The sequence below is a fragment of the Culex quinquefasciatus genome, chromosome 3 (genome assembly GCF_015732765.1).
Source record: "Culex quinquefasciatus strain JHB chromosome 3, VPISU_Cqui_1.0_pri_paternal, whole genome shotgun sequence".
NCBI classification, from domain to species: Eukaryota; Metazoa; Arthropoda; class Insecta; order Diptera; family Culicidae; genus Culex; species Culex quinquefasciatus.
Genome location: NC_051863.1, coordinates 74563377 through 74586702, shown reverse-complemented (window position 1 = coordinate 74586702; position 23326 = coordinate 74563377). Strand labels below are relative to the sequence as shown.

At 35.5% G+C, this 23326-nt stretch overlaps 1 protein-coding gene across 13 annotated transcripts in view; it reads left to right on the top strand.

Moving 5' to 3' along the window:
* The window catches only part of LOC6039215 (flotillin-2), a 284003-nt gene that overhangs the window by 256792 nt on the left and 3885 nt on the right, over positions 1-23326 (top strand). For 5 of the 13 annotated variants that reach the window (XM_038266121.1, XM_038266120.1, XM_038266118.1 and 2 more), the window contains exons 3-7: positions 7112-7299; positions 9678-9816; positions 16651-16867; positions 16934-17069; positions 22890-23288. In XM_038266121.1, coding sequence (XP_038122049.1) covers positions 7112-7299; positions 9678-9816; positions 16651-16867; positions 16934-17069; positions 22890-23288 — 1079 coding nt within the window. Of the gene's footprint in view, positions 1-6838; positions 6965-7111; positions 7300-9677; positions 9817-13837; positions 13983-15684; positions 16561-16650; positions 16868-16933; positions 17070-22889; positions 23289-23326 lie in introns of those variants that run through there. The other 8 variants (XM_038266123.1, XM_038266122.1, XM_038266125.1 and 5 more) reach the window with 8 other exon arrangements.

Sequence of the window (23326 nt, the reverse complement as noted above, 5' to 3'; positions counted from 1 at the left end):
CATTGTTAAGGTCAGAGTTCAACGTCAAATTAAATTTAAAATTTCTAGCTAATTTTTCAAAATTTTGAGGCAAATGCTTCCACAAAATGCTAATATTTAAATCATTACAGTTATACCACTACCAAAAATTTACAAAATATCAATGAGTTTATAAATATATTATTTTTTTCCTTAAGTTTCCTGTCTTCTTCCAATCGGTGGTCCAAAAATTCAAAATTAGCTTGCAGTCCAAAAGTGCCCGATTTAAATAACATTCCAACTCCCAACTCCAACATCCCCTCCCCCAAAAAAAAGTTGGAACAGTAACTTCAACTAGCTGGTTGAGCATAACCCAACTAACAATGTAAACAAAATCGCTCAAAATTTCGCGGGTGTAAGCGCGATAAAAAAAAGTTGGAACTATGTTTTTGATCATAAAAATTACAGACTTTGAAATGCATCTACGAGAGTTGGAATTGATGAAGATTTACGGAAATGCGTGCAATTTTAAGATTTTTTAGGTTTTTTGGACCTCAACTTTGAAGCCCGTTTTACCCCACTTACCTTTGTCGTAGAGGGCTCATATTTGGCATGAGTACATCTCATGTATAGACAAACATACGCTGAAAGTTCTATCCAAATCGGAGCACCTCGATAAGACCGCTAGAACAAACCGAGCAGAATTTATAAATACTGCCTCTTAATCAAATCGAGCTCTCGATTGGTTGAGTTATGCCCGAGAACCACCGAGTTGAAGTTACATCTTTTTTGGAAGGCTTGGGCGTCCGTGTAAATTTTACAGGCTTTTTGAAAATTTGAAATCAAATTCAAGATTAACATAATGATCGGGATTGAAACTATGTGATGGTAAAAGAGTGAAGCATCTTTGTGCTTTTGTAACTCATTATCTTATTGCAAACAAAAAAATAGAGGAACGAACTACGATATTTCCTACTGCCAAAGCCTGGACCAAAGTCTTGAGGTATTGCAAAATTTTTATCAAACCAAACTAATCAATACCGTCGCTAAACAGTAGATTAAGGTTTACATGCTAAAAATCACGTACTCAGTAACGATCAACGCGGCGGTTAGCGCGGAATCCGCTGCACGCAACCGACAACCAACGCCGGCAACTATTACCACTTTCTCCAATTCATTGCCAACAGCGACCACACCGGTAGCAATAATAACAACAACAACAACAACAACAAACCGCACCTCACGGCAATATGCTGCAGAAAAAAATAAATCCACTCGGGACTGCACCAGCTTTGGTGAATTGACCACTTGGCGAAAATGTGAATAAAAACAACAACAGGCAAAAAAAATACTGTTAAACTTTTGCGTTTATGTCATCGCGCTTGATGTCTCGCACCGTTGGTTATCACTGGGATTCTAACAAAAAACGAATTCAATTTGATCAAGTTCAAGGTACCGTATCTACTGTAATGGACGCAAAAGGAACTTATCGGTAGTTGATTTTGAAACTCGTATTATCTGTTCACATTTTTTTTTGTATTAAGGATTCAAGAAAAAAATATTACAAAAACAGGAAAATATTGATTTAATTTTCTTAATTTCGTTGTTTTGTCATTACTTATTTATAATTATTATCCTTACACGGAGAAAAAAGAGTTCCCAAAATCGTGAACAAGCGTTCATGAAAATGGGAACCACGAACAAAGTGTTCAAATCCCATGGTAAAAAAAGCAAAGCAATCCACTTTAACGACCCCCGGGTCTTTTGTGGGCTCTGTTGCAAGTTTCTGCTCATTTCTAGGCGTCCGAAGGTTATGAGTAGGGTGCCCAGAATATGGGACATTTTTTTCAAAACCTTGCTCTACAAGTTGAATATTGTTTTTCACCAACTTTAGGCTCGGGTATCAATGGGTTAATCTCATCCAATGTCGCTCAAAATTTACACAGATGCTTAAAATAACCCAAAAAACCGTTTTCCGCTTGTGGAGCAGGGGGTCATTTTTTCTGGGCACCCTAGTGGTGAGTCACCCAAAACCTCTTTTACGCAAGATTTCCAAAAACCATGGGATTTGAACACTTTGTTCGTGGTTCCCATTTTTATGAACGCTTGTTCACGATTTTGGGAACTCTTTTTTCTCCGTGTAGCTGAGATATTAACTGCCCTGAACAGCTGATTAGAGCAATTTGGGACCTAAAATGAAGCTTAGAATGCTGATATTATTGATTCCAGTTATAGAGCTTATTTTTCTGAGTACAATGACTCGTTAAACGACCGCAAAGGATTTAAAATTGGTTTTTAATTCAATTTTGAATAACTTACTTCACGGCCCTTCTTGACAGAAAAGGTCCTGCTTGACAGTTCGTTCCAAGGGGACCATAGTTGATCCATCGAAAAAATGTTGTCTTGTCAATTTTTTTTGCGTTAAAATGAAAAAAGTGATCAAAAATGGTTTTCAATCGTGTTTTTTACCGTTGTACATAAAAATTTACACAGGGTTTTAGTACCCAATTCTCTACCAAAACCGGAATGGATTTTATTTGCATTTTTTGATTTGGCTCAAACTTTGTGGGGACCTTCCCTATGACCAAATAAGCTATTTTGCGTAATTGGTTCACCTATACAAGTCTCCATACAATTTTGTCTGCTGTCCATACAAAAATGGTATGTAAATATTCAAACAGCTGTAACTTTTGACTGAATTTTCTGATCAATTTGGTGTCTTCGGCAAAGTTGTAGGTATTGTTGAGGACTTTTGAGAAAAAATAGGTACATGGAAAACAAATTTGCAGATTTTTTTATCAACTTTTTTTTCACTAAAACTCAATTTCCCAAATTGATTTTCGAGATTTCGATATGTTTTAGGGGACAAAAATCCGCAACTTTTGAGCCATAGAGAAACATGGTCAAAAAATCTGCCGCCGAGATATGAATATTTGAAAAAAATAGTGATTTTTGGAAAAAAAAATCGAAGTTTCATGCAAAACAAGTTTGACATTACTTTTTAATGCAAAATTAAAATTGCTATCGAAAAGTACTTTAAAGATTTTTTGATAAAGGGATAGATATAGCCACCGAAAGTTTGATTTTAGCGAAATATTTGAAGTTTTTCGATTTTTAAAAATAGTGACCAAGAGTGACCATTTCTAATTTTTTTTTTTTTTTTGAAAAGTTTAGAAAATTTGCTATAAAATTGTCAAAGAGACATTGAAGATAGGACCTCGGGTTGCTGAGATAAAACCGCTTTAAGAAAAAGAAACACAAAAATTGAAGTTTTCTTAATCTCACCAAAGCAACCCATTATTTTCTAATGACGATATCTCAGCAACTAATGGTCCGATTTTCAATGCTAAAACATGAAACGTTCGTAAAATTTTCCGATCTTTTCGAAAAAAATTTTTTGAAAATTTTGAAATCAAGACTAACATTTTAAAATGGCCAAACATTGAATATTACGCCCATTTAAAATGCTAATTTTTATTTCAAATTTTCAAAATATTTTTTTCGAAATGATCGGAAAATTTTACGAATGTTGCATGTTTTAGCATTGAAAATCGGACCATTAGTTGCTGAGATATCGTCATTAGAAAATAATGGGTTGCTTTGGTGAGATTTAGAAAACTTCAATTTTTGTGTTTCTTTTTCTTAAAGCGGTTCTATCTCAGCAACCCGAGGTCCTATCTTCAATGTCTCTTTGACAGTTTTATAGCAAATTTTCTGAACTTTTCAAAAAAAAATTTTTTTAGAAACGGTCACTCATGGTCACTATTTTTAAAAATTGAAAAACTGCAAATATTTTGCTAAAATTAAACATTCGGTGGCTATCTTGAAAACGGAGCCCTTTATCAAAAAATCTGTAGAGTACTTTTCGATTGGAAATTCAATTTTGCATTAAAAAATAATGTCATACTTGTTTTTGCATGAAACTTCGATTTTTTCCAAAAATCACTATTTTTTCAAATATTCATAACTCGGCGGTAGATTTTTTGATCATGTTTCTCTATGGCTCAAATGTTGCGGATTTTCGTCCCTTAAAACATATCAAAAAATCTCGAAAATCGAAAAATACTTATTTTGGGAAATTGAGTTTAAGTGAAAAAAAGTTGATTAAAAAATCTGCAAATTTTTTTTCCGTGTACCTATTTTTTCTCAAAAGTCCTCAACAATACCTACAACTTTGCCAAAGACACCAAATTGATCAGAAAATTCCCTCAAAAGTTACAGCTGTTTGAATATTTACATACCATTTTTGTATGGACAGCAGACAAAATTGTATGGAGACTTGTATGGGTGAACCAATGACACAAAATAGCTTATTTGGTCATAGGGAAGGCCCCCACAAAGTTTGAGCCAAATCAAAAAATACAAATAAAATGCATTTCCGGTTTTGGTGAGAATTGCTCACGTGTAAAAACGAAGGATTGGTGACGCCACTGGGCACGCTTCCGTGGTGTGTTTACCTTTCTGCACTCTGCCGGTAGATGAACTTCGCGGGTTTTTCGAGGCCGCACTAGAGCAGCCTCGGCCACGGCCGGCCCTTGGCATGCTGGAGGGGTAAACTCGCGGATAATCTGGGTTAATTACGGCGAAAAATCGAAAAGTTTGAAGAGCTCCGAACACTCAGCTGTTGCTGAAAAAAAAAAATGTATTCATTCCATTTTTTTTAATTTCGTTGTTTTGTCATTACTTATTTGTAATTCTCGGGTGAGTTTTCAAAAAGCCGTAAGAGCCACTGTGACCTCTGACACTAATTTTCGTTTTTCTCGAAAATGAAACAAAATTTCATTTTTTTCAAGTATGGGGCACTTGAAGGACGTGTAGATGAACAATCTCGAGCATGATTGATATTGGTTTTTCATAAGTAGGTCGAATATCGATGCAAAAAGTACTTTGTTTACCAATGGCTCTTACGGCATTTTGAAAACTAATCCGAGAATTGGGTGATTCTCCGTCAACTCACACAGCAGTTGCCCCGACCCCTCTTCAATTTGCGTGAAACTTTGTCCTAAGGGGTAACTTTTGTCCCTGATCACGAATCCGAGGTCCGTTTTTTGACATCTCGTGACGGAGGGGCGGTACGACCCCTTCCATTTTTGAACATGCGAAAAAAGAGGTGTTTTTCAATAATTTGCAGCCTGAAACGGTGATGAGATAGAAATGTGGTGTCAAAGGGACTTTTATATAAAATTAGACGCCCGATTTGATGGCGTACTCAGAATTCCGAAAAACGTATTTTTCATCGAAAAAAACACTAAAAAAGTTTTAAAAATTCTCCCATTTTCCGTTACTCGACTGTAAAAATTTTTGGAACATGTCATTTTATGACAAATTTAACGTACTTTTCGAATCTACATTGACTCAGAAGGGTCATTTTTTCATTTTGAACAAAAATTTTCATTTTAAAATTTCGTGTTTTTTTTAATTTGCAGGGTTATTTTTTAGAGTGTAACAATGTTCTACAAAGTTATAGAGCAGACAATTACAAAAGTTTTGATATATAGACATAAGGGGTTTGCTTATAAACATCACGAGTTATCGCGATTTTACGAAAAAAAGTTTTGAAAAAGTTGGTCGTCATCGATCATGGCCGTTCATGGTCACCCGCGACAGATACGGACGACGAAACAAAGAGAAACGCAAAAAGTAACTTTTTCAAAACTTTTTTTCGTAAAATCGCGATAACTCGTGATGTTTATAAGCAAACCCCTTATGTCTATATATCAAAATTTTTGTAATTGTCTGCTCTACAACTTTGTAGAACATTGTTACACTCTAAAAAATAACCCTGCAAAGTTAGAAAAAACACGAAATTTTAAAATGAAAATTTTTGTTCTAAATGAAAAAATTACCCTTCAATGTAGATTCGAAAAGTACATTAAATTTCCCTTAAAATGACATGTTCCAAAATTTTTTACAGTCGAGTAACGGAAAATGGGAGAATTTTTAAAACTTTTTAAGTGTTTTTTTCGATGAAAAATACGTTTTTTTTCGGAATTCTGAGTACGCCATCAAATCGGGCGTCTAGTTTTACATAAAAGTCCATTTGACACCACATTTCTATCTCATCATCCTTTTAAGGCTGCAAATTATTGAAAAATACCTCTTTTTTCGCATGTTCAAAAATGGAAGGGGTCGTACCGCCCCTCCGTCACGAGATATCAAGATGATCAGGGACAAAAGTTACCCCTTAGGACAAAGTTTCACGCAAATCGAAGAGGGGTCGGGGCAACTTTTCCCGATTTCGTGTGAGTTGGTAGAGAATTACCCAATTATTATCCTTAGCTGAGATATTAACTGCCTTGAACCGCTGATTAGTTAAAGTGTGGTGAAGAGATTTTAAATCAAATCATTCGCTGAACAACTTCATCTTGGCGTTTTCTTCTGAAGAAGTTAAAGAAACAGAAGCGTCTTCAAAAAGTTATGTTTTTTTGCAGGAAAAAAAACTTGTTATTAAGCTTCCTCGCTTTTAAATGTATGTGGCGCAAACCTTTCTGTGATGTTTTTTTTAACGTTTTGTGTAATTGATTAAATGTCTCCCATTGCCATTGCTATTGACGCGTTAGCCGACATAGATCTTCAGCACACGGTAGTGGATATTACATGCGTCTCAAAGAGTCAGACACTTTGCTTCCACTCAAATAGTATTCTTTTTCGTTTGCAGGAGGTATGCTATTGCAGGGATCCACAGATAATTTGAGACACACACACAAACATGTCGTATTCTATTGCGCTGACACTTGGCAAAACTGAAATTCCAGTTCGCTGCGAGTTTCGAGCAGACGGAGAAGTATCAAGCTTGTTACATAGCAAAGTCATAGGTTTTTTCGTAGTTTCAATAGCAGTACATGTCATGTTGTTTAGAAACCGGATTCATGATTGGGGAAATTACTTATCCCAACCGTTGAGTTCAAATAGAACATGGCGTCTGGTGAAAATTGAATTAGTTCACGTATAGATCTAGAGATATTTTCAACTTTGAATTCATTTGAGACATTGGCACTTGTGAGAGGTATTGCACAGTCAGTTGTTCCGAGTGATTCTACATCATTCAACTCAGACCACGATTGCATTGAGAATCATCGCACTTTTTAAGAAATTGAGTCGTTAAAAAATCTCCAGTTCTAACAAAATTTTCCCTTTTCCCTAATTTTCTCAGGTGGCTGCTGCGGATCGACCAAGAAGCGCACAATCGTCGGAGGCTGGGCCTGGGCCTGGTGGCTGGTGACCGATGTCCAGCGGCTGTCGCTGGAAGTGATGACACTGAACCCGATGTGTGAAATGGTGGAAACGGCTCAGGGCGTCCCACTAACGGTGACAGGTGTTGCACAGTGTAAAATCATGAAGGTATTTTCCCACCCATCCACACTTGTATTGTGTAGTAGTATTGCCTGCCATAAACCAAACCAAAAAAACAGAATGCCATACCCGCCCCATGTATAGTGCATCCCCCATAATCTTCTCCTACTAGCGAGCGCCCGCATGAAGTAGTTTGGAGTAAATCTTTGAACAACTTATTATCATTCTTTATTTTTAGATTAAATATGACAAAGTAAGTTATCTGCCAGTTTTTTTCCTAGCTTGTTACGTTTGGCAGCGTCTAGTACACAGCATTTCTTCTGTTCGATAGCTGTGCTTCTTAATTATCGTCGTGTCAATGGTTGTGCTGTAAAAGTTACATTTTAACTCCGTAGCACGTGATTACTGATTGAACCTGGCAGGAAAAGATCCTGCCAGTGCACTATTTTTTGCTTGTATGATAGAATGATCAGGTTTTGCAAACCATTGCAAAATATAGGTTTAGATCTACATAATACATCTTTAAACTTAGTTGGGTTTATTAGGTGATTTGGAATGAAAACGCCTCTCTTTCTTGAACAAATAATAACGCGTTTTTCTTATCTGCTTTCACGCTGAATGTGAATATTGCTATTAGGTAAAAATGAATGTTTGATTTTAATGTACATTTATGTTGTTTTATGTTCACTCGACTAAACTCGACCACGACTCTCTCGAATACGAAGAATAACAAGTTTGACGATGCCTCTGAAGTTATCACTTTAAAAAGTCATTTTATTGTCCATTATAGTAGAAATAACGCTAAAATAAATAATTAAAATGAATTCGAACATGTCAAATGCTTCAATTTGAAGTTTTGCACTGAAAAAAATATTTTTAGAAATAAATAAAATGTATGTTTTTGAACTTACATTACTATTCAAATTGCAGACAAATAATTTAAAAACTTTAATTGATTTACAAACTTTGAAAACAGTTTCAAATTAGATAAAGCATATTTTTAAATCTGTTCAGTCAACATTCTGTGCAAAAAAGTTAAAGCATCATGGGTCCAAAAATATAAAATTAAAAAGGTACTACGAAAAAAAACAATCAAATCGAAGCATTTGACATGATAAAACTAAGAGACGTCATCAAACTTTAATATTGTTGCCTTCGGAAGCGCCATGCATTGGGTGATTTGTGTAGCATTGAGTGATTTTTTATGTCTTCGATATTGTATCAAGGCTTTTGCTATAATACTTTTCGTAATATGTAAAATATGATATTACAACTTGAATTTGTTGCTTAAATATAACCCAACAGTTTTTTTGATTTTTTTTTTAAATTATATTGTTCAATTTTACTATTGAAAAAAGAGCAGACATTTTATCTAATGTTAGAATTTCGATATTGATTTTGTGCAAAGTGTTTATTTTGATGTTGCATCACAGTTTTACTAGCCTAGAGCTTCCCATTAATAATACATTCGCTTACTTCGCTCATTAAAATGTGCCATCGCTCATTGTTCTCATTCATCTAAATTGGGTTTGGTTGGTTTTATCCTTGTCAGCAGACATAATCAGCAAATTATACTATGTTAACTTCTCTCATATATATTTTTTCTATAATCCTCGTATCGTATACTCCATTGCACTTTACTCGTTTATTATATCGCTTTATATTGTTTTTACTTTATATACGTAATGATTTTATTTTTTCTTTATTTGTAGTGCCATCGTTTATAAAAAAAAACTTATAATTTCTACTATACAACTACATGAAAAAGAAATGAAAAAACTCACCCCCATTCCTTCCCATCCCAAAATCCGTCATTGTAGAGTTTCCGTTTCCGTATTTTGATTTGAGTATGATTTCGATTAGTTTTGATAGTCTTTTGTTTCTTTTTACGAGAGCAGCATAGTACATTTAGAAACCAATGAGTGAACTCAAATCTATTTCATAGTGGCGTGTTATCAACTAAGTTCGATTATTCAATCAGAACCTTCCTTAGTTTTCTAAATTTCCATTTCTATTTTGCTAGCGATGTGGTGTGTTTTGTATTTTTTAGTTTTCTCAACCTAGATTTTTGCGTTTCCTAGTTTTCTTCTGACAAGAGGCTCAATCGTTTCAATCAGAAAGCATCCCAAGCTCTAGAGGCAATTCACTCCGATCACATGTTTGTCCGTGTTTTGCTGCAAGAATGCGTTAGCGCCACCAAATTTCCTAGAAGTTTAGTGATTTGAAGAAATAAACACCCACACCAATCACTTCTGTTTTAAAGAGTAAGAGAGAGAGAGAGCAAATGAGCGAACTGATTAGCTAAAAAGCAACAACAAAAAATGTAGTTGAAAATTCATCCAGAGCTCAAGTAGACGGCAAACGGGCCCTCCCGGACGGATAGCCGCATCTCATTCCCTGCGTTTTTTCATTTCTTTTTCTTGTAGATGATGAACGTCTATTATTTTCACCATCAGGCCGACGAACTGCTCGGTACCGCCAGCGAACAATTCCTGGGCAAGTCGGTGAAGGAAATCAAGATGACAATCCTGCAAACTCTGGAAGGACATCTGCGTGCCATTCTCGGTAAAATTTACATCTTTTCTAGTCAAAATTGTGTGGGCTTTATTTGTCTACGTTTTAACAACGAATGTGCCTAAATTTTTCCCTTTAAAAAATATATTCTGCAAATCTCAGGTCAGTTTGCAACACAACAAATCAGTCATCACGACCTCCTGCAATAATTTGCACGTTCTCTACAGAATTCCAATTTATCATCATTATTTTTTTTTAGTTAATTAAATTTGTTCATGACATGGATCTAATTGATCGACAATCCTATCGCAAAACACATTGATTACAATTGATTGCAAACTTAAGCGGTTTATGCAAATGAAATAATAATGGGACAAAAATGCATTAAAATAGTCTTTTTCCATTCTCTACAAAATCTTTTAACGTCACTATTTGTAAAAGTGTTTTTTGTGCACATTCAATGAAAGCTACAAAAACAGTTACGATTTTAGAGTTCTGCAGAATTCTGCCATTTAGTGGCCAGAATTCGGCAAAATGCAGCAGCAGCGACACCGGTCGCGGTGCTTGGGTGATTTTCCCCTCAAAATAGGTACTTGATATTCCCGTCCGTGAGTGAATCGTGAATCGATTGGTGGTACTCTCATTAGCGGCAAATGACGGTAAGTGGTCCATTTTACCCCATTTTGCCTTTTTTAAGATCAAAAAATCAAAAAAAAATGTATGTAAAAAAAATCAAGAGAAATCGATTGGTGACACTCTCATTGGTGCAAAATGACGGCAAGGGCTTATTTTGCCCCATTTAACCCCTTTTTAATATGTTTTTCGTAAATATCTTGAAATTACATTATTTCTTACAGTTTTAACGTATATTATTTTATGTAGAAAATCACGAGGAATCGATTGGTGATGTTCCCATAAACGGAAAACGACGACAAAGGCTCGTTTTGCCCCATTTACCCCATTTTATGTATTTTCTTTAATATCTTGAATTTCCGTGGTTTTCCAAACATTAAATGAATGTTATTTTATGCAGAAAATCACGAGAAATCGATTGAGAACACTCTAATTAGCGGCAAATGACGACAATGGCCTATTTTGCCCATTTCATGTGTTTTTAGTCAATATAATAAACGTGTCGTGATTTCAAGATATTCACGAAAAACATCTCAAGAGGGAGTAAATGGGGTAAAATGGGCCCTTTTCGCCATTTGCCGCAATTTAGAGTGTTCTAAATCGATTCCTCGTGAATTTCTGCATAAAATAACTTTTATTTAAAGTTTGGAAAACCATGGCAATTCAAGATATAAACGAAAATACATAAAATGGGGTAAATGGGGCAAAACGAGCCCGTCGTTTGCCGCTTATGAGAACAACACCAATCGATTCCTCGTGATTTTCTACATAAAATAATATACGTTGAAACTGTAAGAAATAATATAATTTCAAGGTATTTTCGAAAAACACATTAGAAAGAGGTTAAATGGGGCAAAATGGACCCTTGCCGTCATTTGCCACCAATGAGAGTTTCAACAATCGATTTCTCGTGATTTTTTACATAAAATAGTATACTTTCAAAGTGTAAAAACAACGGCAATTAGAGATATTGGCGAAAAACACATACAATGGGGTAACTGGGGCAAAATCAGCCCATGCTGTCATTTGCCGCCAATGAATATGTCGCAAATCGATTCCTCGCGATTTTCTACATAAAATAACATACTTTAAAACTGCAGGAAACTACAGTAATTCAAGATATTAATGAAAAACACATAAATAAAAGGTAAATGGGGCAAAATGGGCCCTTGCCGTCATTTGCCGCTATTGAGAGTATCACCAATCGATTTCTCGTGATTTTTTACATAAAATAAGATACTTTAGAAGTGCGGCAAACTACGGCAGTTGAAGATATTCGAGAAAAACACCCTAAAAAGGCAAAATGGGGTAAAATGGTCATTTGCCGCTAATGAGAGTAACACCAATCGATTCCTCGTAATTTTTTACATTAAAAATGATACTTTTGACAGGCAGAAACTGACGGCATCAAAAGATCCGTTTTTCACACGTTTTTGCCCACTGTGCATTGAGTTGTTTCAATAGTTAAACTATTTTTCCAATATTGAAAATTTAATAGCAAATTGCTGAATAATTTTCGAATCGAATGCAGCAGAAATCGTGCCGATTCGATTAGAGGGAAGGAAGTTATAAGCGTAGTCTACGTTAAAACACAATTGAATGTGTTTTTGTACTCTGCAAAAAATATTGTTAACCTAGAGTAGGTTTTCTCTTACAAAAATGCTGGATATTTATGCGTTTATTTTGATACTTGATCTAAACTCTCTAGTAGTCATAAGTGCAATTAGAGGGTGACGACTCTCGAGATTTTCAATTTCCCGGGAATCGAGAGTTGAGTTTTGCCATTTCCCGGGAATTCCCGGGACCCGGGAATTTTTTTAACTAGCCTATAGCGTCAATAACTAAAAAAGAAAAGTAAAAAAACGTTTCTTTTCAATGAATTCAGATACAATTAATTCATACTAATCCAATGAAATGTAAAACTAAGTAACCTCGTTGTTTTGAGGAACCATTTCTTCATTTTGATTTTTTTTACCTCAATCTACAAATAAAAAGTCGTTCCTTGATTCTTTTTGGGACTCAAAATTGCAATTCAAAATGTTTACGAATCTTCATTCGCACTGAGTGATTTTTCAAAAGTTGCACAAACTTGTTGTTGAACTTGTTATTAGATTTTTTGAAGGTAAAAAAATAACTAATATATAATTTTCCATTTATGCAATATCATATTTTTGCAATATGATAAATAACGACACAAAGTAAAAACTTTAAGTTGATTTTTTTCCTTCTTAAGATCAACTGTTAATGTTCAAAATGAATGCCTGATTGTTATTCTCAAAATATAATTTAATATGCCAAACAAAAAATTACTTATTGACATCAAAAAAGGAAATTACCTCGATACAGCGGATTTAACTAACTTAGAATTTAAAAAAAACAAGACTTATCTTGTTTTCCTTGTTAAAAATAGTGAATATTTCATTCTTGGTGTGTAACTGCTAAGAATGTTTCAAGGTAAATTTTGGGGTCGACATTTTTGGTTACTCTCAATTATAGTTATTGGAATTTTTAAAAGTTAAAATTTACACTTTTATAATAAGAAGATTAGAGAAGCATTGGTTTATTCCATTTTGAAAATCGACCATTGATCATCCAATGTTCTAAACCATTTCGAATTTTTCAAATATTTTTCTGATTGAATTATTGATTTTGGTTCGATATTTGTAAATATAAAATTTCCCGAGAGTCTCGACCAAATTTCCCGGGAATCGAGAGGTCCAAAAATTTCCGATTTCCCGGGAAATTTTTCCCGGGAATTCCCGCTCGTCACCCTCTAAGTGCAATAGAGGAGAAAAGCAACTCGCGACAAAATTTTGAGGATAGGAATTTTGACAGGTATGATTTTCATAAAGCATTCGCCTCCTTTTCTCTTCCACAGCAAACTGGGGACAAAGTAGCTGTCAAACAGGGCCAAACTGTTAAAGTCACCCACAAAATTAACTTTGAGTGATTTGAGTTCATTTCTGATGTCACGATTTCCTCCTCTATTGCTGGTCTCTTAATTGAAAAAGATCATATCTATCAGCAAATTTACAGAGGATCAAATGTCAATTGTTCCATACGTAAAAGTCGTACATCATTTGGCCAACTAAATACATTTAAAATTGGATCAAAATTTTACCGTTAAAATAAAACAATTACTTTAAAAAAACAATTGCCATAATGCTGCTTCAAGAAATGACCGACATTCAATGAAAATTCTCGTCAAATTTGACCGCAGTCCCAATCAGTCTTCTCTACCTATACGCTACAGCTAGATATCAGCGTTCTGCAGTAATTCTAGCCAACTAACCAGCTGACATTGTAGTTCACTTGACGGAAAGCATACGAGCAGCCGTATAAAGATGTTTTCTGACTGATATGCTTGTCAGTTCGCCATCGTCGTCGTTGTCGTTGTACTAGACGCTAGGTACTAAAAGGTAGACCACTCGACTAAGTTGCAGTTGCTTCGCGACCGGAAAGCGACAAGCATCGAGTTCGGTTCTGTTTATCAGCGCGCAAAAATCGATATCGTTCTAAATTGGCGTAATTGCGTGAAGAAAAAATCGCATCGGTTTACGGTTTTGATTTGTGTAGTTAACATTGTGATTAAAGTTTTTTTCTCAGTGATTGAGCTTTAATCGGAACATATTAGTGATTGGTCCTACAAACACTTTACAAACAAACTTAATTATACGCTTTTGCTCAGCTCATAATTGAGGATTTAGCTATTATGACAAATCGTGTTCGTCCCCAAATCTTCACAAAGGAAATTTCGAAAGGGGAACAGTAGCCTTTTTCCAATGATATTTAGTGTTCAACGCTCTAAAAAAGAATCGTTTAAAATAAACTTCAAGTCAAACTACCTTTTAAAGCTATTTTACAATTAGAATTTTACTGCAATAGATCTTAACCCCATCAAGCTTGCAGCAGTAACGATTCAGCTCGTTACAGCAGTGTTCTTATCGCGGTTCCCCCAAAATACCGCAGTTTGCATGAGGCATAAAAGAAGATAATTCATACGGACGAGTCCATGCACAATGGCTTATCATAATCATCGCAGATGGTGTGCTGCAAACAATTTGCTCAACGTAAATAAATATATTTTAGGAAGGTCAAATGCCCTTTTACTGAGACAGCTATGCTTTTTGGACGAAGTTTAAAAAAAATATATTTTTTATGTCAATTTCTTTTTAAAAATAAATTACAATAAATTACAATTTTTGGTTAACGTCATTTCGCAAGAATGCATTCAATTGCTTCACATTTTACAAAACAAATCAAGTCATATTGTTGCTTATCACCTTTGACACAATCGCCAATGAAAGATTGAATGCTTGCAATTTAGCGAATTGAATATTGCCGGTTCAATTTCTGTAGTATTCGTTCTAGTTATGCTAATTATTTTTATCACAAGTGCATTTGCTTTGTCATGGGTTTGCTCAGTTGTTATATTGCAAAAACTGGGTTCAACTAGAAAAATTCAGAACTCAAACACGGTAAAATGTATACATTAGATTCCAAATAATTCATTGTCCTGGCAGTTCTCTCAGATGGGTTGATGCCAATCTCTTAGAACATAATAATTATAAATATCTGTTTAACAACTCTCCAAATTTTACATAAATTTGTAACCGTTGCGTTAATCCTCAATGTTAGAGAGGTCAATGTCAAAGTATATCTGAATTCTGTTCTGTGTTGTTTCGTCGGGCGATGTAGGGGCAGGGGGCAGAATGGCCCGCCTAAGTAATATACACCAAAAAACCATAGAAAAACACAATTCACAATACAATGTAGTAAGCTTATGCTTTGGGATGTTCCCTTCAATGTTGTATACTTGGTTGATAAAAATTTTTAGCTTAAAACAATTTTTGAGCCACTTTAAAAAAAAGTTTTTTCGACTGCTTTTCCAGAGTGCGGGGCAGAATGGACCACCCTGCGGGGCAGAATGTGCCACCTTAGAAAACAAGCCATTTCGTCTAATACAGCGTTGAAGGGAGATAATAAATGACGTAAGGGACCTTTCTAACATAGTTTCCATGGGGACCATTCATAAACCACGTGGACACTTTTTTGAGAATCTGTTACCCCCCCCCCCCCTTTGTGGACAATTGTACATACAAAAAAAATCTTTTTGTATGGATCGTGGACAATCGCCATACCCCCTTAAGTGTCCACGTGGTTTATGGATGGTCCCATGAAGATAGATCACTTTATAAAAACAACTAAAAAATCAACTACTTTCTTTGTTTAGATTGATATTTTTCGGCAACCCAGCAGGAGGAGTAGCAGCTGGAAGAAGGGTTTTAAGATTCTGATGTTGGCCGAAAGGAGAAAAGTAGGCCGAAACGTAAGAAAAAACGTTTAAAAATTGTGTTATTATTCGCCGAAAAATATCAATCTAAACAAAGAAAGTAAAAATACTCGGCGATCAAAAATAGAAAAATAAAAAATCAACTAATGTTGCAATTAAACGTGATTTATGAAGCTACCAGAAGTGAAATAATCCATTTAAATTTCGTAACTTTTGATTGTTTTTATAAGGCAAAAAAGGGTGGTCCATTCTGCCCCCAAGTGGATTTTAATTTAACAGTTCCAGCACCAAGCTTTTCAATGATTTGAAGGTTCCGTTGTCGTTTCTTTTCCTTGGTACCAAACTTGTTTGAACAATCCAACTTTTCAGAAAGCTTTTTCAAAATCCTCGAAATTTACATTTTTGCTCATAATTCTAAAAATACGATGAATTCAAACGTGGTTTTCGATTTGGTGATGTTGTTTGACGCCCTTTATAAAACTCTTGCCTTACAGTTAGTCTAAATTCATTCTAAAGCCCAAAACCAAGGATAGCCCATTCTGCCCCCCTGCCCCTTTGAAAACGTGATGCCAATTCTGGCAACCTTCTAACACAATTTAGTGCCGGTCAATTTATGAACACTTATTAGCCCATGAACGAGCCCGACTCATGTATCATAACTAGCTGTAATAACCAGTTGGTAGCTTACTAGTACACCGCTGGTCATTCGTTAGTTTACTACAACTACTCTACAGACAAATTGCACTCTCAGCAAAACGTAAAAGTGCACTTTGCTAGTGAAAACTATTATACTTGACAATGATAAACGTTTGGTTGGGCACTCTCGAGCTTGTTTTGATCCTTGGTGGAACTTGTATGGTCGTAAAAAGGTAAACATTTGACTAACCTAGCCCCGAAACGTGAATTTATATCCCAGCACCTGGATAAACTTGACCCGCTTTTACCCTATTTCCTTCCAGGAACTCTTACCGTCGAAGAGGTGTACAAAGACCGCGACCAGTTTGCGGCACTGGTCCGCGAGGTGGCCGCACCTGATGTTGGCCGCATGGGCATCGAGATCCTGTCGTTCACCATCAAGGACGTGTACGACGATGTGCAGTATCTACAATCACTGGGCAAGGCCCAGACGGCGAGCGTCAAGCGAGACGCGGACGCCGGCGTCGCCGAAGCGAACCGGTGGGTGACTTAACACAGCGTTGAATGATCTCGTCATTACTAACGAGGTAATTGGTAACTTTTTAGGGACGCTGGAATTCGGGAAGCCGAATGCGAAAAGAGTGCGATGGATGTTAAATATTCGACGGACACCAAGATCGAGGACAATGCCCGAATGTATAAGCTGCAGAAGGCCAATTTTGACCAAGAAATCAACACCGCGGTAAGAAATTAACTTTGTTGGTCACATGTTTTTTGGCAATTGTCCTGAAAAGTTTAACAAAACTGCTCAAACTTTTAAATATGTTATGAAAGAGACATAAGATACCTTAGTTGTATTGCCAAAGATACATTTTTTGTGGATTTTGTGAAAACATTTCATCGCACAAATTAAATTGCAAATATTCAAATATTTGGATGAAACTTTGTCTATGCAATTTTGCTTCATTAGTTTTCCCTTACAAGTCTCCATAGAATGTTGGGGGCTGGTCATACAAAATGGGTATGTAAATGTATGAAATGTTGTATCTTGTGGAGGTTTGGTGTCTTGGCAAATTTTTAGGTTATTATTAGAACTTTTCGGAAAAATAGGTACATCTAATCTAATCTAATCTAATCTAATCTAACCCTATCGCAGGCAGTCTTTCGAGGGCATCCAGGAACATGTTGATTAACGCCTAGCACCCTCTTGTCAATATTAACAATTGCAGTGCTCCATTGCATTAGATTGCATTGAAACATCACAAACGTTAAAGCGGCCAGGCCAACTGCGTAAAGTTAACCGCAAAGATGATTGGTTGAATTGGATTGAGTTTGAGCACAGAGGTTCAAACAGCAATAGGGGAAAGTGGTGCAAGTGTAACAAGCTAAGGAAATGCTCGTTATAACCCATAAAAACGATAAAAATCTGTCGGATTTTTTTTATAATCATCTTATTTTAGGCTTTAACTAAGACTTTGATAGAACAAAATTTAAAAAAAAAACAGTTTTTTTAATGTAAAAAATTGATTTTATAATTTTTGATTTCCCGTACGTTCTACTCAACTAGTGGGGCAAGACGAACAAACCGTTGGGGCAAGAGGAACAATGCATGAAACAACATGTTAATTTGCTAACAATTGAACTTTTATCACTTCGATACATCGGATTAGAATGTATTTGAAACGTTTCTTTAATTTTTAGATAAAAAAATAATAATTTATAAATTTGATCATTTTTACGAAAAAAAAATATTACTTAGATGATAAATAGTAAATCTTCATGATATCACTAAATTTTGCATGGACAATTTTTTTAACAATTGTTTATCAGTTTTTAAGTACTTTTATGTATTTATTTAACAATAAAATATGTTGTTACATCAATTCATATTTTTTCCACACTAAAAATCAATATGGAACACTTGCCCCACCTGAACAAGATTTTTTAAAAGCTCTCAACAAAAATAACCGAAAGTTAAATCATACTTTAAAATAGGTGCAAGTCATTGATAGGGACACTACTGATCTAAGAAAAAAAGAACATTTTGATAAAATGAGCCTTAAAACGAACCCTAAGCCTTAACCTCATCATCCCGGTACGAGAATCGAACTCACGACCTCTGGATTGGAAACCCAGCACGCCGCTAGTCGAAACTCATCCCCTACCGATCAGTATTCCCAGTGAGCATATTTACTCTTTTAAGGGATCTGACTTTGCCGAGCCAGACAGGAATCGAACCCATCACCTTCCGCGTACAAGGCGAAACCCGTATCCTCACGGCCACGGAAGCTTTGTACTTTCCAAAAATTGTTTTTTGGCTTTAGTTGATGTTTTTCGCCAAAAAACAAAAATTCTCGGTGACCAAAACTATCAAATTTCCAAAAATTATAAGAAAACTAAGGTTTTGACAAAAACTTAATTCAATCTTTTGCCCCATGGCGTTTACGTCGTTTTTGCGGTTATGTGGTGGTAGAATCAGCTGATTGCATTGCTAGCAACAATTCCTCATACTGGAAATAATCAAAAGTGTAAAAATTACAGCCGTACTAGCGATTGTTCCTCTTGCCCCATATGGTCGTCTTGCCCCACCTTCCCCTACATTTCTGAATCTACAAGGGGAGGAAGAAACGTGTGGAGTGTGGATCCCCTGCTCAAGTTCCTGTTTTTTAAAGCAATAAATCGTTGGGAGCACCATGCTGAGAAGTTTTGGTGCTCCGGGACCCTCGAGGATGGCACATTGTATTTCCACAAATGCCCTGGGCAGTGAACACTATTTGCCGTGGTTATAGCGCCACAACTCGCTCAGGGCTTTTTGGGAAAAATAGATACATGGAAAAAAATACAACTTTTTATCACTTAAAGTTAAATTCCCATTTTTTTATATTCGAGATTTTTTGTTCTGTTTTAGGGGACTAAAAATACATCTTCTAAGCCATCGTGCGTGATGGTGCAAAATCTGGTTGAGGTGTTATAAACTTTTGATAAAATTGTGTTTTTTTTTTGTAAATTTTCGAAATCTAGACAACAAAATTATCAAAAATATTTTTTTTAAAGCAAAATCGAACTTGCAATCGAAAACTACCTTACAACTTTACTTTAACTTAAAGCTACTTATAGGTATACATTTTTCGATTTTTGTTCTTTTTTTTGCATTTTAAAAATAATTCGGGTAAATATCTTGTTTTTGAAATACAGCTTCACTAGCCTAAAATTGGTCCGAATTCCAACGTTAATTTTTTTTTTTTGCAAAATTTTCTGGTCTCTTCAATAAAACAATTTTTTTTCAAATGATTTTTTGTCCTAATTTCATAGTGCGACGCATTTTTTTTTCTGCCGGGGTCGATTTCACAATAAAAAGTTTGTGTTTTTGCTCTAAGACAAAAATAATCTAAATTCTTTGATGATTTTTACTCTTTTTATGAACTTTTCCCAACTTATAATGTTAATTTATTTTATTCACAACCATGGGCGTATAACATCGCACAACGGGGTTTCTCTTTTCTTCATTCTCAGCTACCACCTATCTCCTATTTTTATTTTGCTCTTCTGATTCCCAATTCTTCACTGATTCTTCTATTTAATATCCAACATTTGATTTTAATTTTACTAACTTTTGATTCTCTAATCTCTCAAAGATTTTTCACTCTTTTCTATCAATTGATACTGCTGTAACAAACTTTGTTTTGTTTTTTTTTCCTTAAAAATATACTTTTCCTTAATGTACTAGTAATATCAAGTCTATTTATCATTCGCCTAATCTTTTTTGATTTTATTGCGAATTTATTTATTTGAATAACTTTATCTGTCCTATACATTATCATTACTATAATCTAAGCTTGTTATGTATCTCTATTTATTAACTATTGTCTAATTTTACATCTAATACATCTAGCTTCTCATTTTTATTCTTCAAAATACGCTCATCATTCTCTTACTATTGAAACTTGATTTTTATAAAATAAATTCTCTTTAACTGTCAATTGGTTTCAATCTTCACCCTTTTTTTCAAACAAGTGAGGTTTGAGCCCTTACTCAATTTATGGAATGGTTAAAGGATTAACACAAATATTACTATTGTATTTTTGGTAAACTTTTATAACATGCTTAGGACCAAAAATTGTAACAAAACATCGCGACTAAAGAAAAAGCAACATATAAACACGACTCAACAATAGGGAAGATTTCAGGAGAAAACAATACACAGTAAATAACAATAAGTTTTTGAATTCAAATTAAAAATAAAACAGTTTTTGCTTTAATGAAAGTTGATAGGCACACTATAAATGGTTAGGCGCTTATACTTACATCAAACCCTACTTAATGTACCACCCCCGGCCGAGTTAAAATGCGTAACCGGAAAAGAAGGTGCACAGAAAAAAAAAGTTGAATTTTGGAATGCTGAAAATTTGGTAGGTTGAATATTACATCTTTTTTTGAGTAATATTACATAAAAATGTGTAAAAATGTGAACCTGATGAATCATCATCATCATGTCAAAATCGCGCAGTAGCACCAACATTAGAAAAAAATGTAGCTGTCATGCCATGGCACACTTTTTTCGTAATGTTGGTATCACTGCGTGATTTTGAAATTTCGGGCGTTCATCATTCGAACGCCATTTTCGTTTAAAAATCTGGATACATTTGACAGTTTGACATGGCATAATACTGTTAGATAAAAGGTGTATGTGGTTATGCTACAGACATGACCAGTGCCACAGTGTTCGGAATGGCAAAATTAAGTGGAATAAATTGATAACTCCTTTATTTGACGTCCTAGCCAAATGGTTTCTTGGGAAGAGTTGTTGTACTTGATAAGGGTTATCTTTTGAAGTTATTGACATACAGGGTGACGACCTTCCAGGGTGTCAACCAAAAACTAACTTTGTTGGATGACGTTGTAGGGCGTTGGTGTCTTCGGCAAAATTGTAGAGGAGAAAATTTCATGAAAGTTTGTCGAAGGCGCCAAATTTGTAGCTCTTAATCTACTCGAGATATACGCCATTTTTGCAAAAATGGTCCAAAAAAGCACTTTTTTGGTGATAACTCAAAATGTTAGCATTTTAGCGGCCTACTATGTTCTGAAGAGTTGTTTATGACATAAAATTACACATCTTTGCCGAAGACAGCAAAATGTTTTGAGCCTTTATTAAGGAGTTATAACCATTTTAAAGTGATTTTGAGCCTATTTTCAAGTTGTTATGTTTTCAAAATGGCGCATTTTGGCGCAAAACCAAGCAATATACCTGAAAGTACACACTTTCAACTACATTTCCTGAAAATATCTCCGTGTCTATCCGTGTCTATTTTTAGATATCTCGATTTGAATTTGACGGTTTTTAATCAATTTATTTATATTTTTAAGCGGAATCTTATTGGAAACGTGGTAATAATCGGTAAATTGATCGATTTTATGGAAAAAACATTGTTTATGCTTAAAATTATTACACACATTCTAAAATTATGAATAAAAACATGTTTAGCCCAAAAATAATGTAAATTAAAATTTTAAATAATTGTTCGTATTTAAAATTAAGTATTTCCTTTTACATTTGGTCACTTTAGAAAGGTTGTCGTATTTTTTCATAGACAAAGTATTTTCCATAAAAATCGATCAATTTACCCTTCAATTCACCGATTTTCAACTAGTATTCAACATGATTTCGATTAACATTTATAAATAAATTGATTAAAAACCGTCAAATTCAAATCGAGATATCTAAAAATAGACACGGATAGACACGGAGATATTTTCAGGAAATGTAGTTGAAAGTGTGTACTTTCAGGTGCATTGTTCGGTTTTGCGCCAAAATGCGCCATTTTGAAAACATAGCAACTTGAAAATAGGCTCAAAATCACTTTAAAATGGTTATAACTCCTAAATAAAGGCTCAAAACATTTTGCTGTCTTCGGCAAAGATGTGTAATTTTATGTCATAAACAACTCTTCAGAACATAGTAGGCCGCTAAAATGCTAACATTTTGAGTTATCACCAAAAAAGTGCTTTTTTGGACCATTTTTGCAAAAATGGCGTATATCTCGAGTAGATTAAGAGCTACAAATTTGGCGCCTTCGACAAACTTTCATGAAATTTTCTCCTCTACAATTTTGCCGAAGACACCAACGCCCTACAACGTCATCCAACAAAGTTAGTTTTTGGTTGACACCCTGGAAGGTCGTCACCCTATATGTCAATAACTTCAAAAGATAGCCCTTATCAAGTACAACAACTCTTCCGAAGACACCATTTGGCTAGGACGTCAAATAAAGGAGTTATCAATTTATTCCACTTAATTTTGCCATTCCGAACACTGTGCAGTGTGTCAAAGAACATCGTTAGATAACTATGTCCCCTCCACGTGGTTTTTGGATGGCCTCTTACTTATATTGCCCAAACACGTATGGTTTGGAACATACCTGAGGGCACTGGTCTCTTAAGGTAGTGACCAATATCCTATTTAATTGAACCCGAATCTGCTTGAAGGAACTTGTTTGAGAGTGGATTCAAAACACTCACTTGTCCACTGCCCACACTTAAACCCCTTCTTTCTGTCCATTCACAGAAAGCAGAGTCCCAGCTCGCGTACGAGCTGCAGGCGGCCAAGATCCGCCAGCGAATCCGTAACGAAGAAATCCAAATCGACATCGTGGAGCGCCGCAAGCAGATCGAAATCGAAACCCAGGAAATCAACCGCAAGGATTGCGAACTGTCCGCCACGGTGAAGCTGCCGGCGGAGGCCGAAAGCTACCGCGTGCAGATGATCGCCGAGGGCAAGCGCACCCAGACGGTTGAGGTGGCGAAGGCCGAAGCGGAACGCATCAGGAAGATCGGCGCGGCCGAGGCGCACGCAATCGAGATGGTGGGCAAGGCCGAAGCCGAACGGATGCGGATGAAGGCGAACGTGTACAAGCAATACGGCGACGCTGCCATCATGAACATCGTGCTCGAGTCACTGCCAAAGGTTTGTGTGGAGTTGGCTTTGCGGTTTGACGGGAGCTT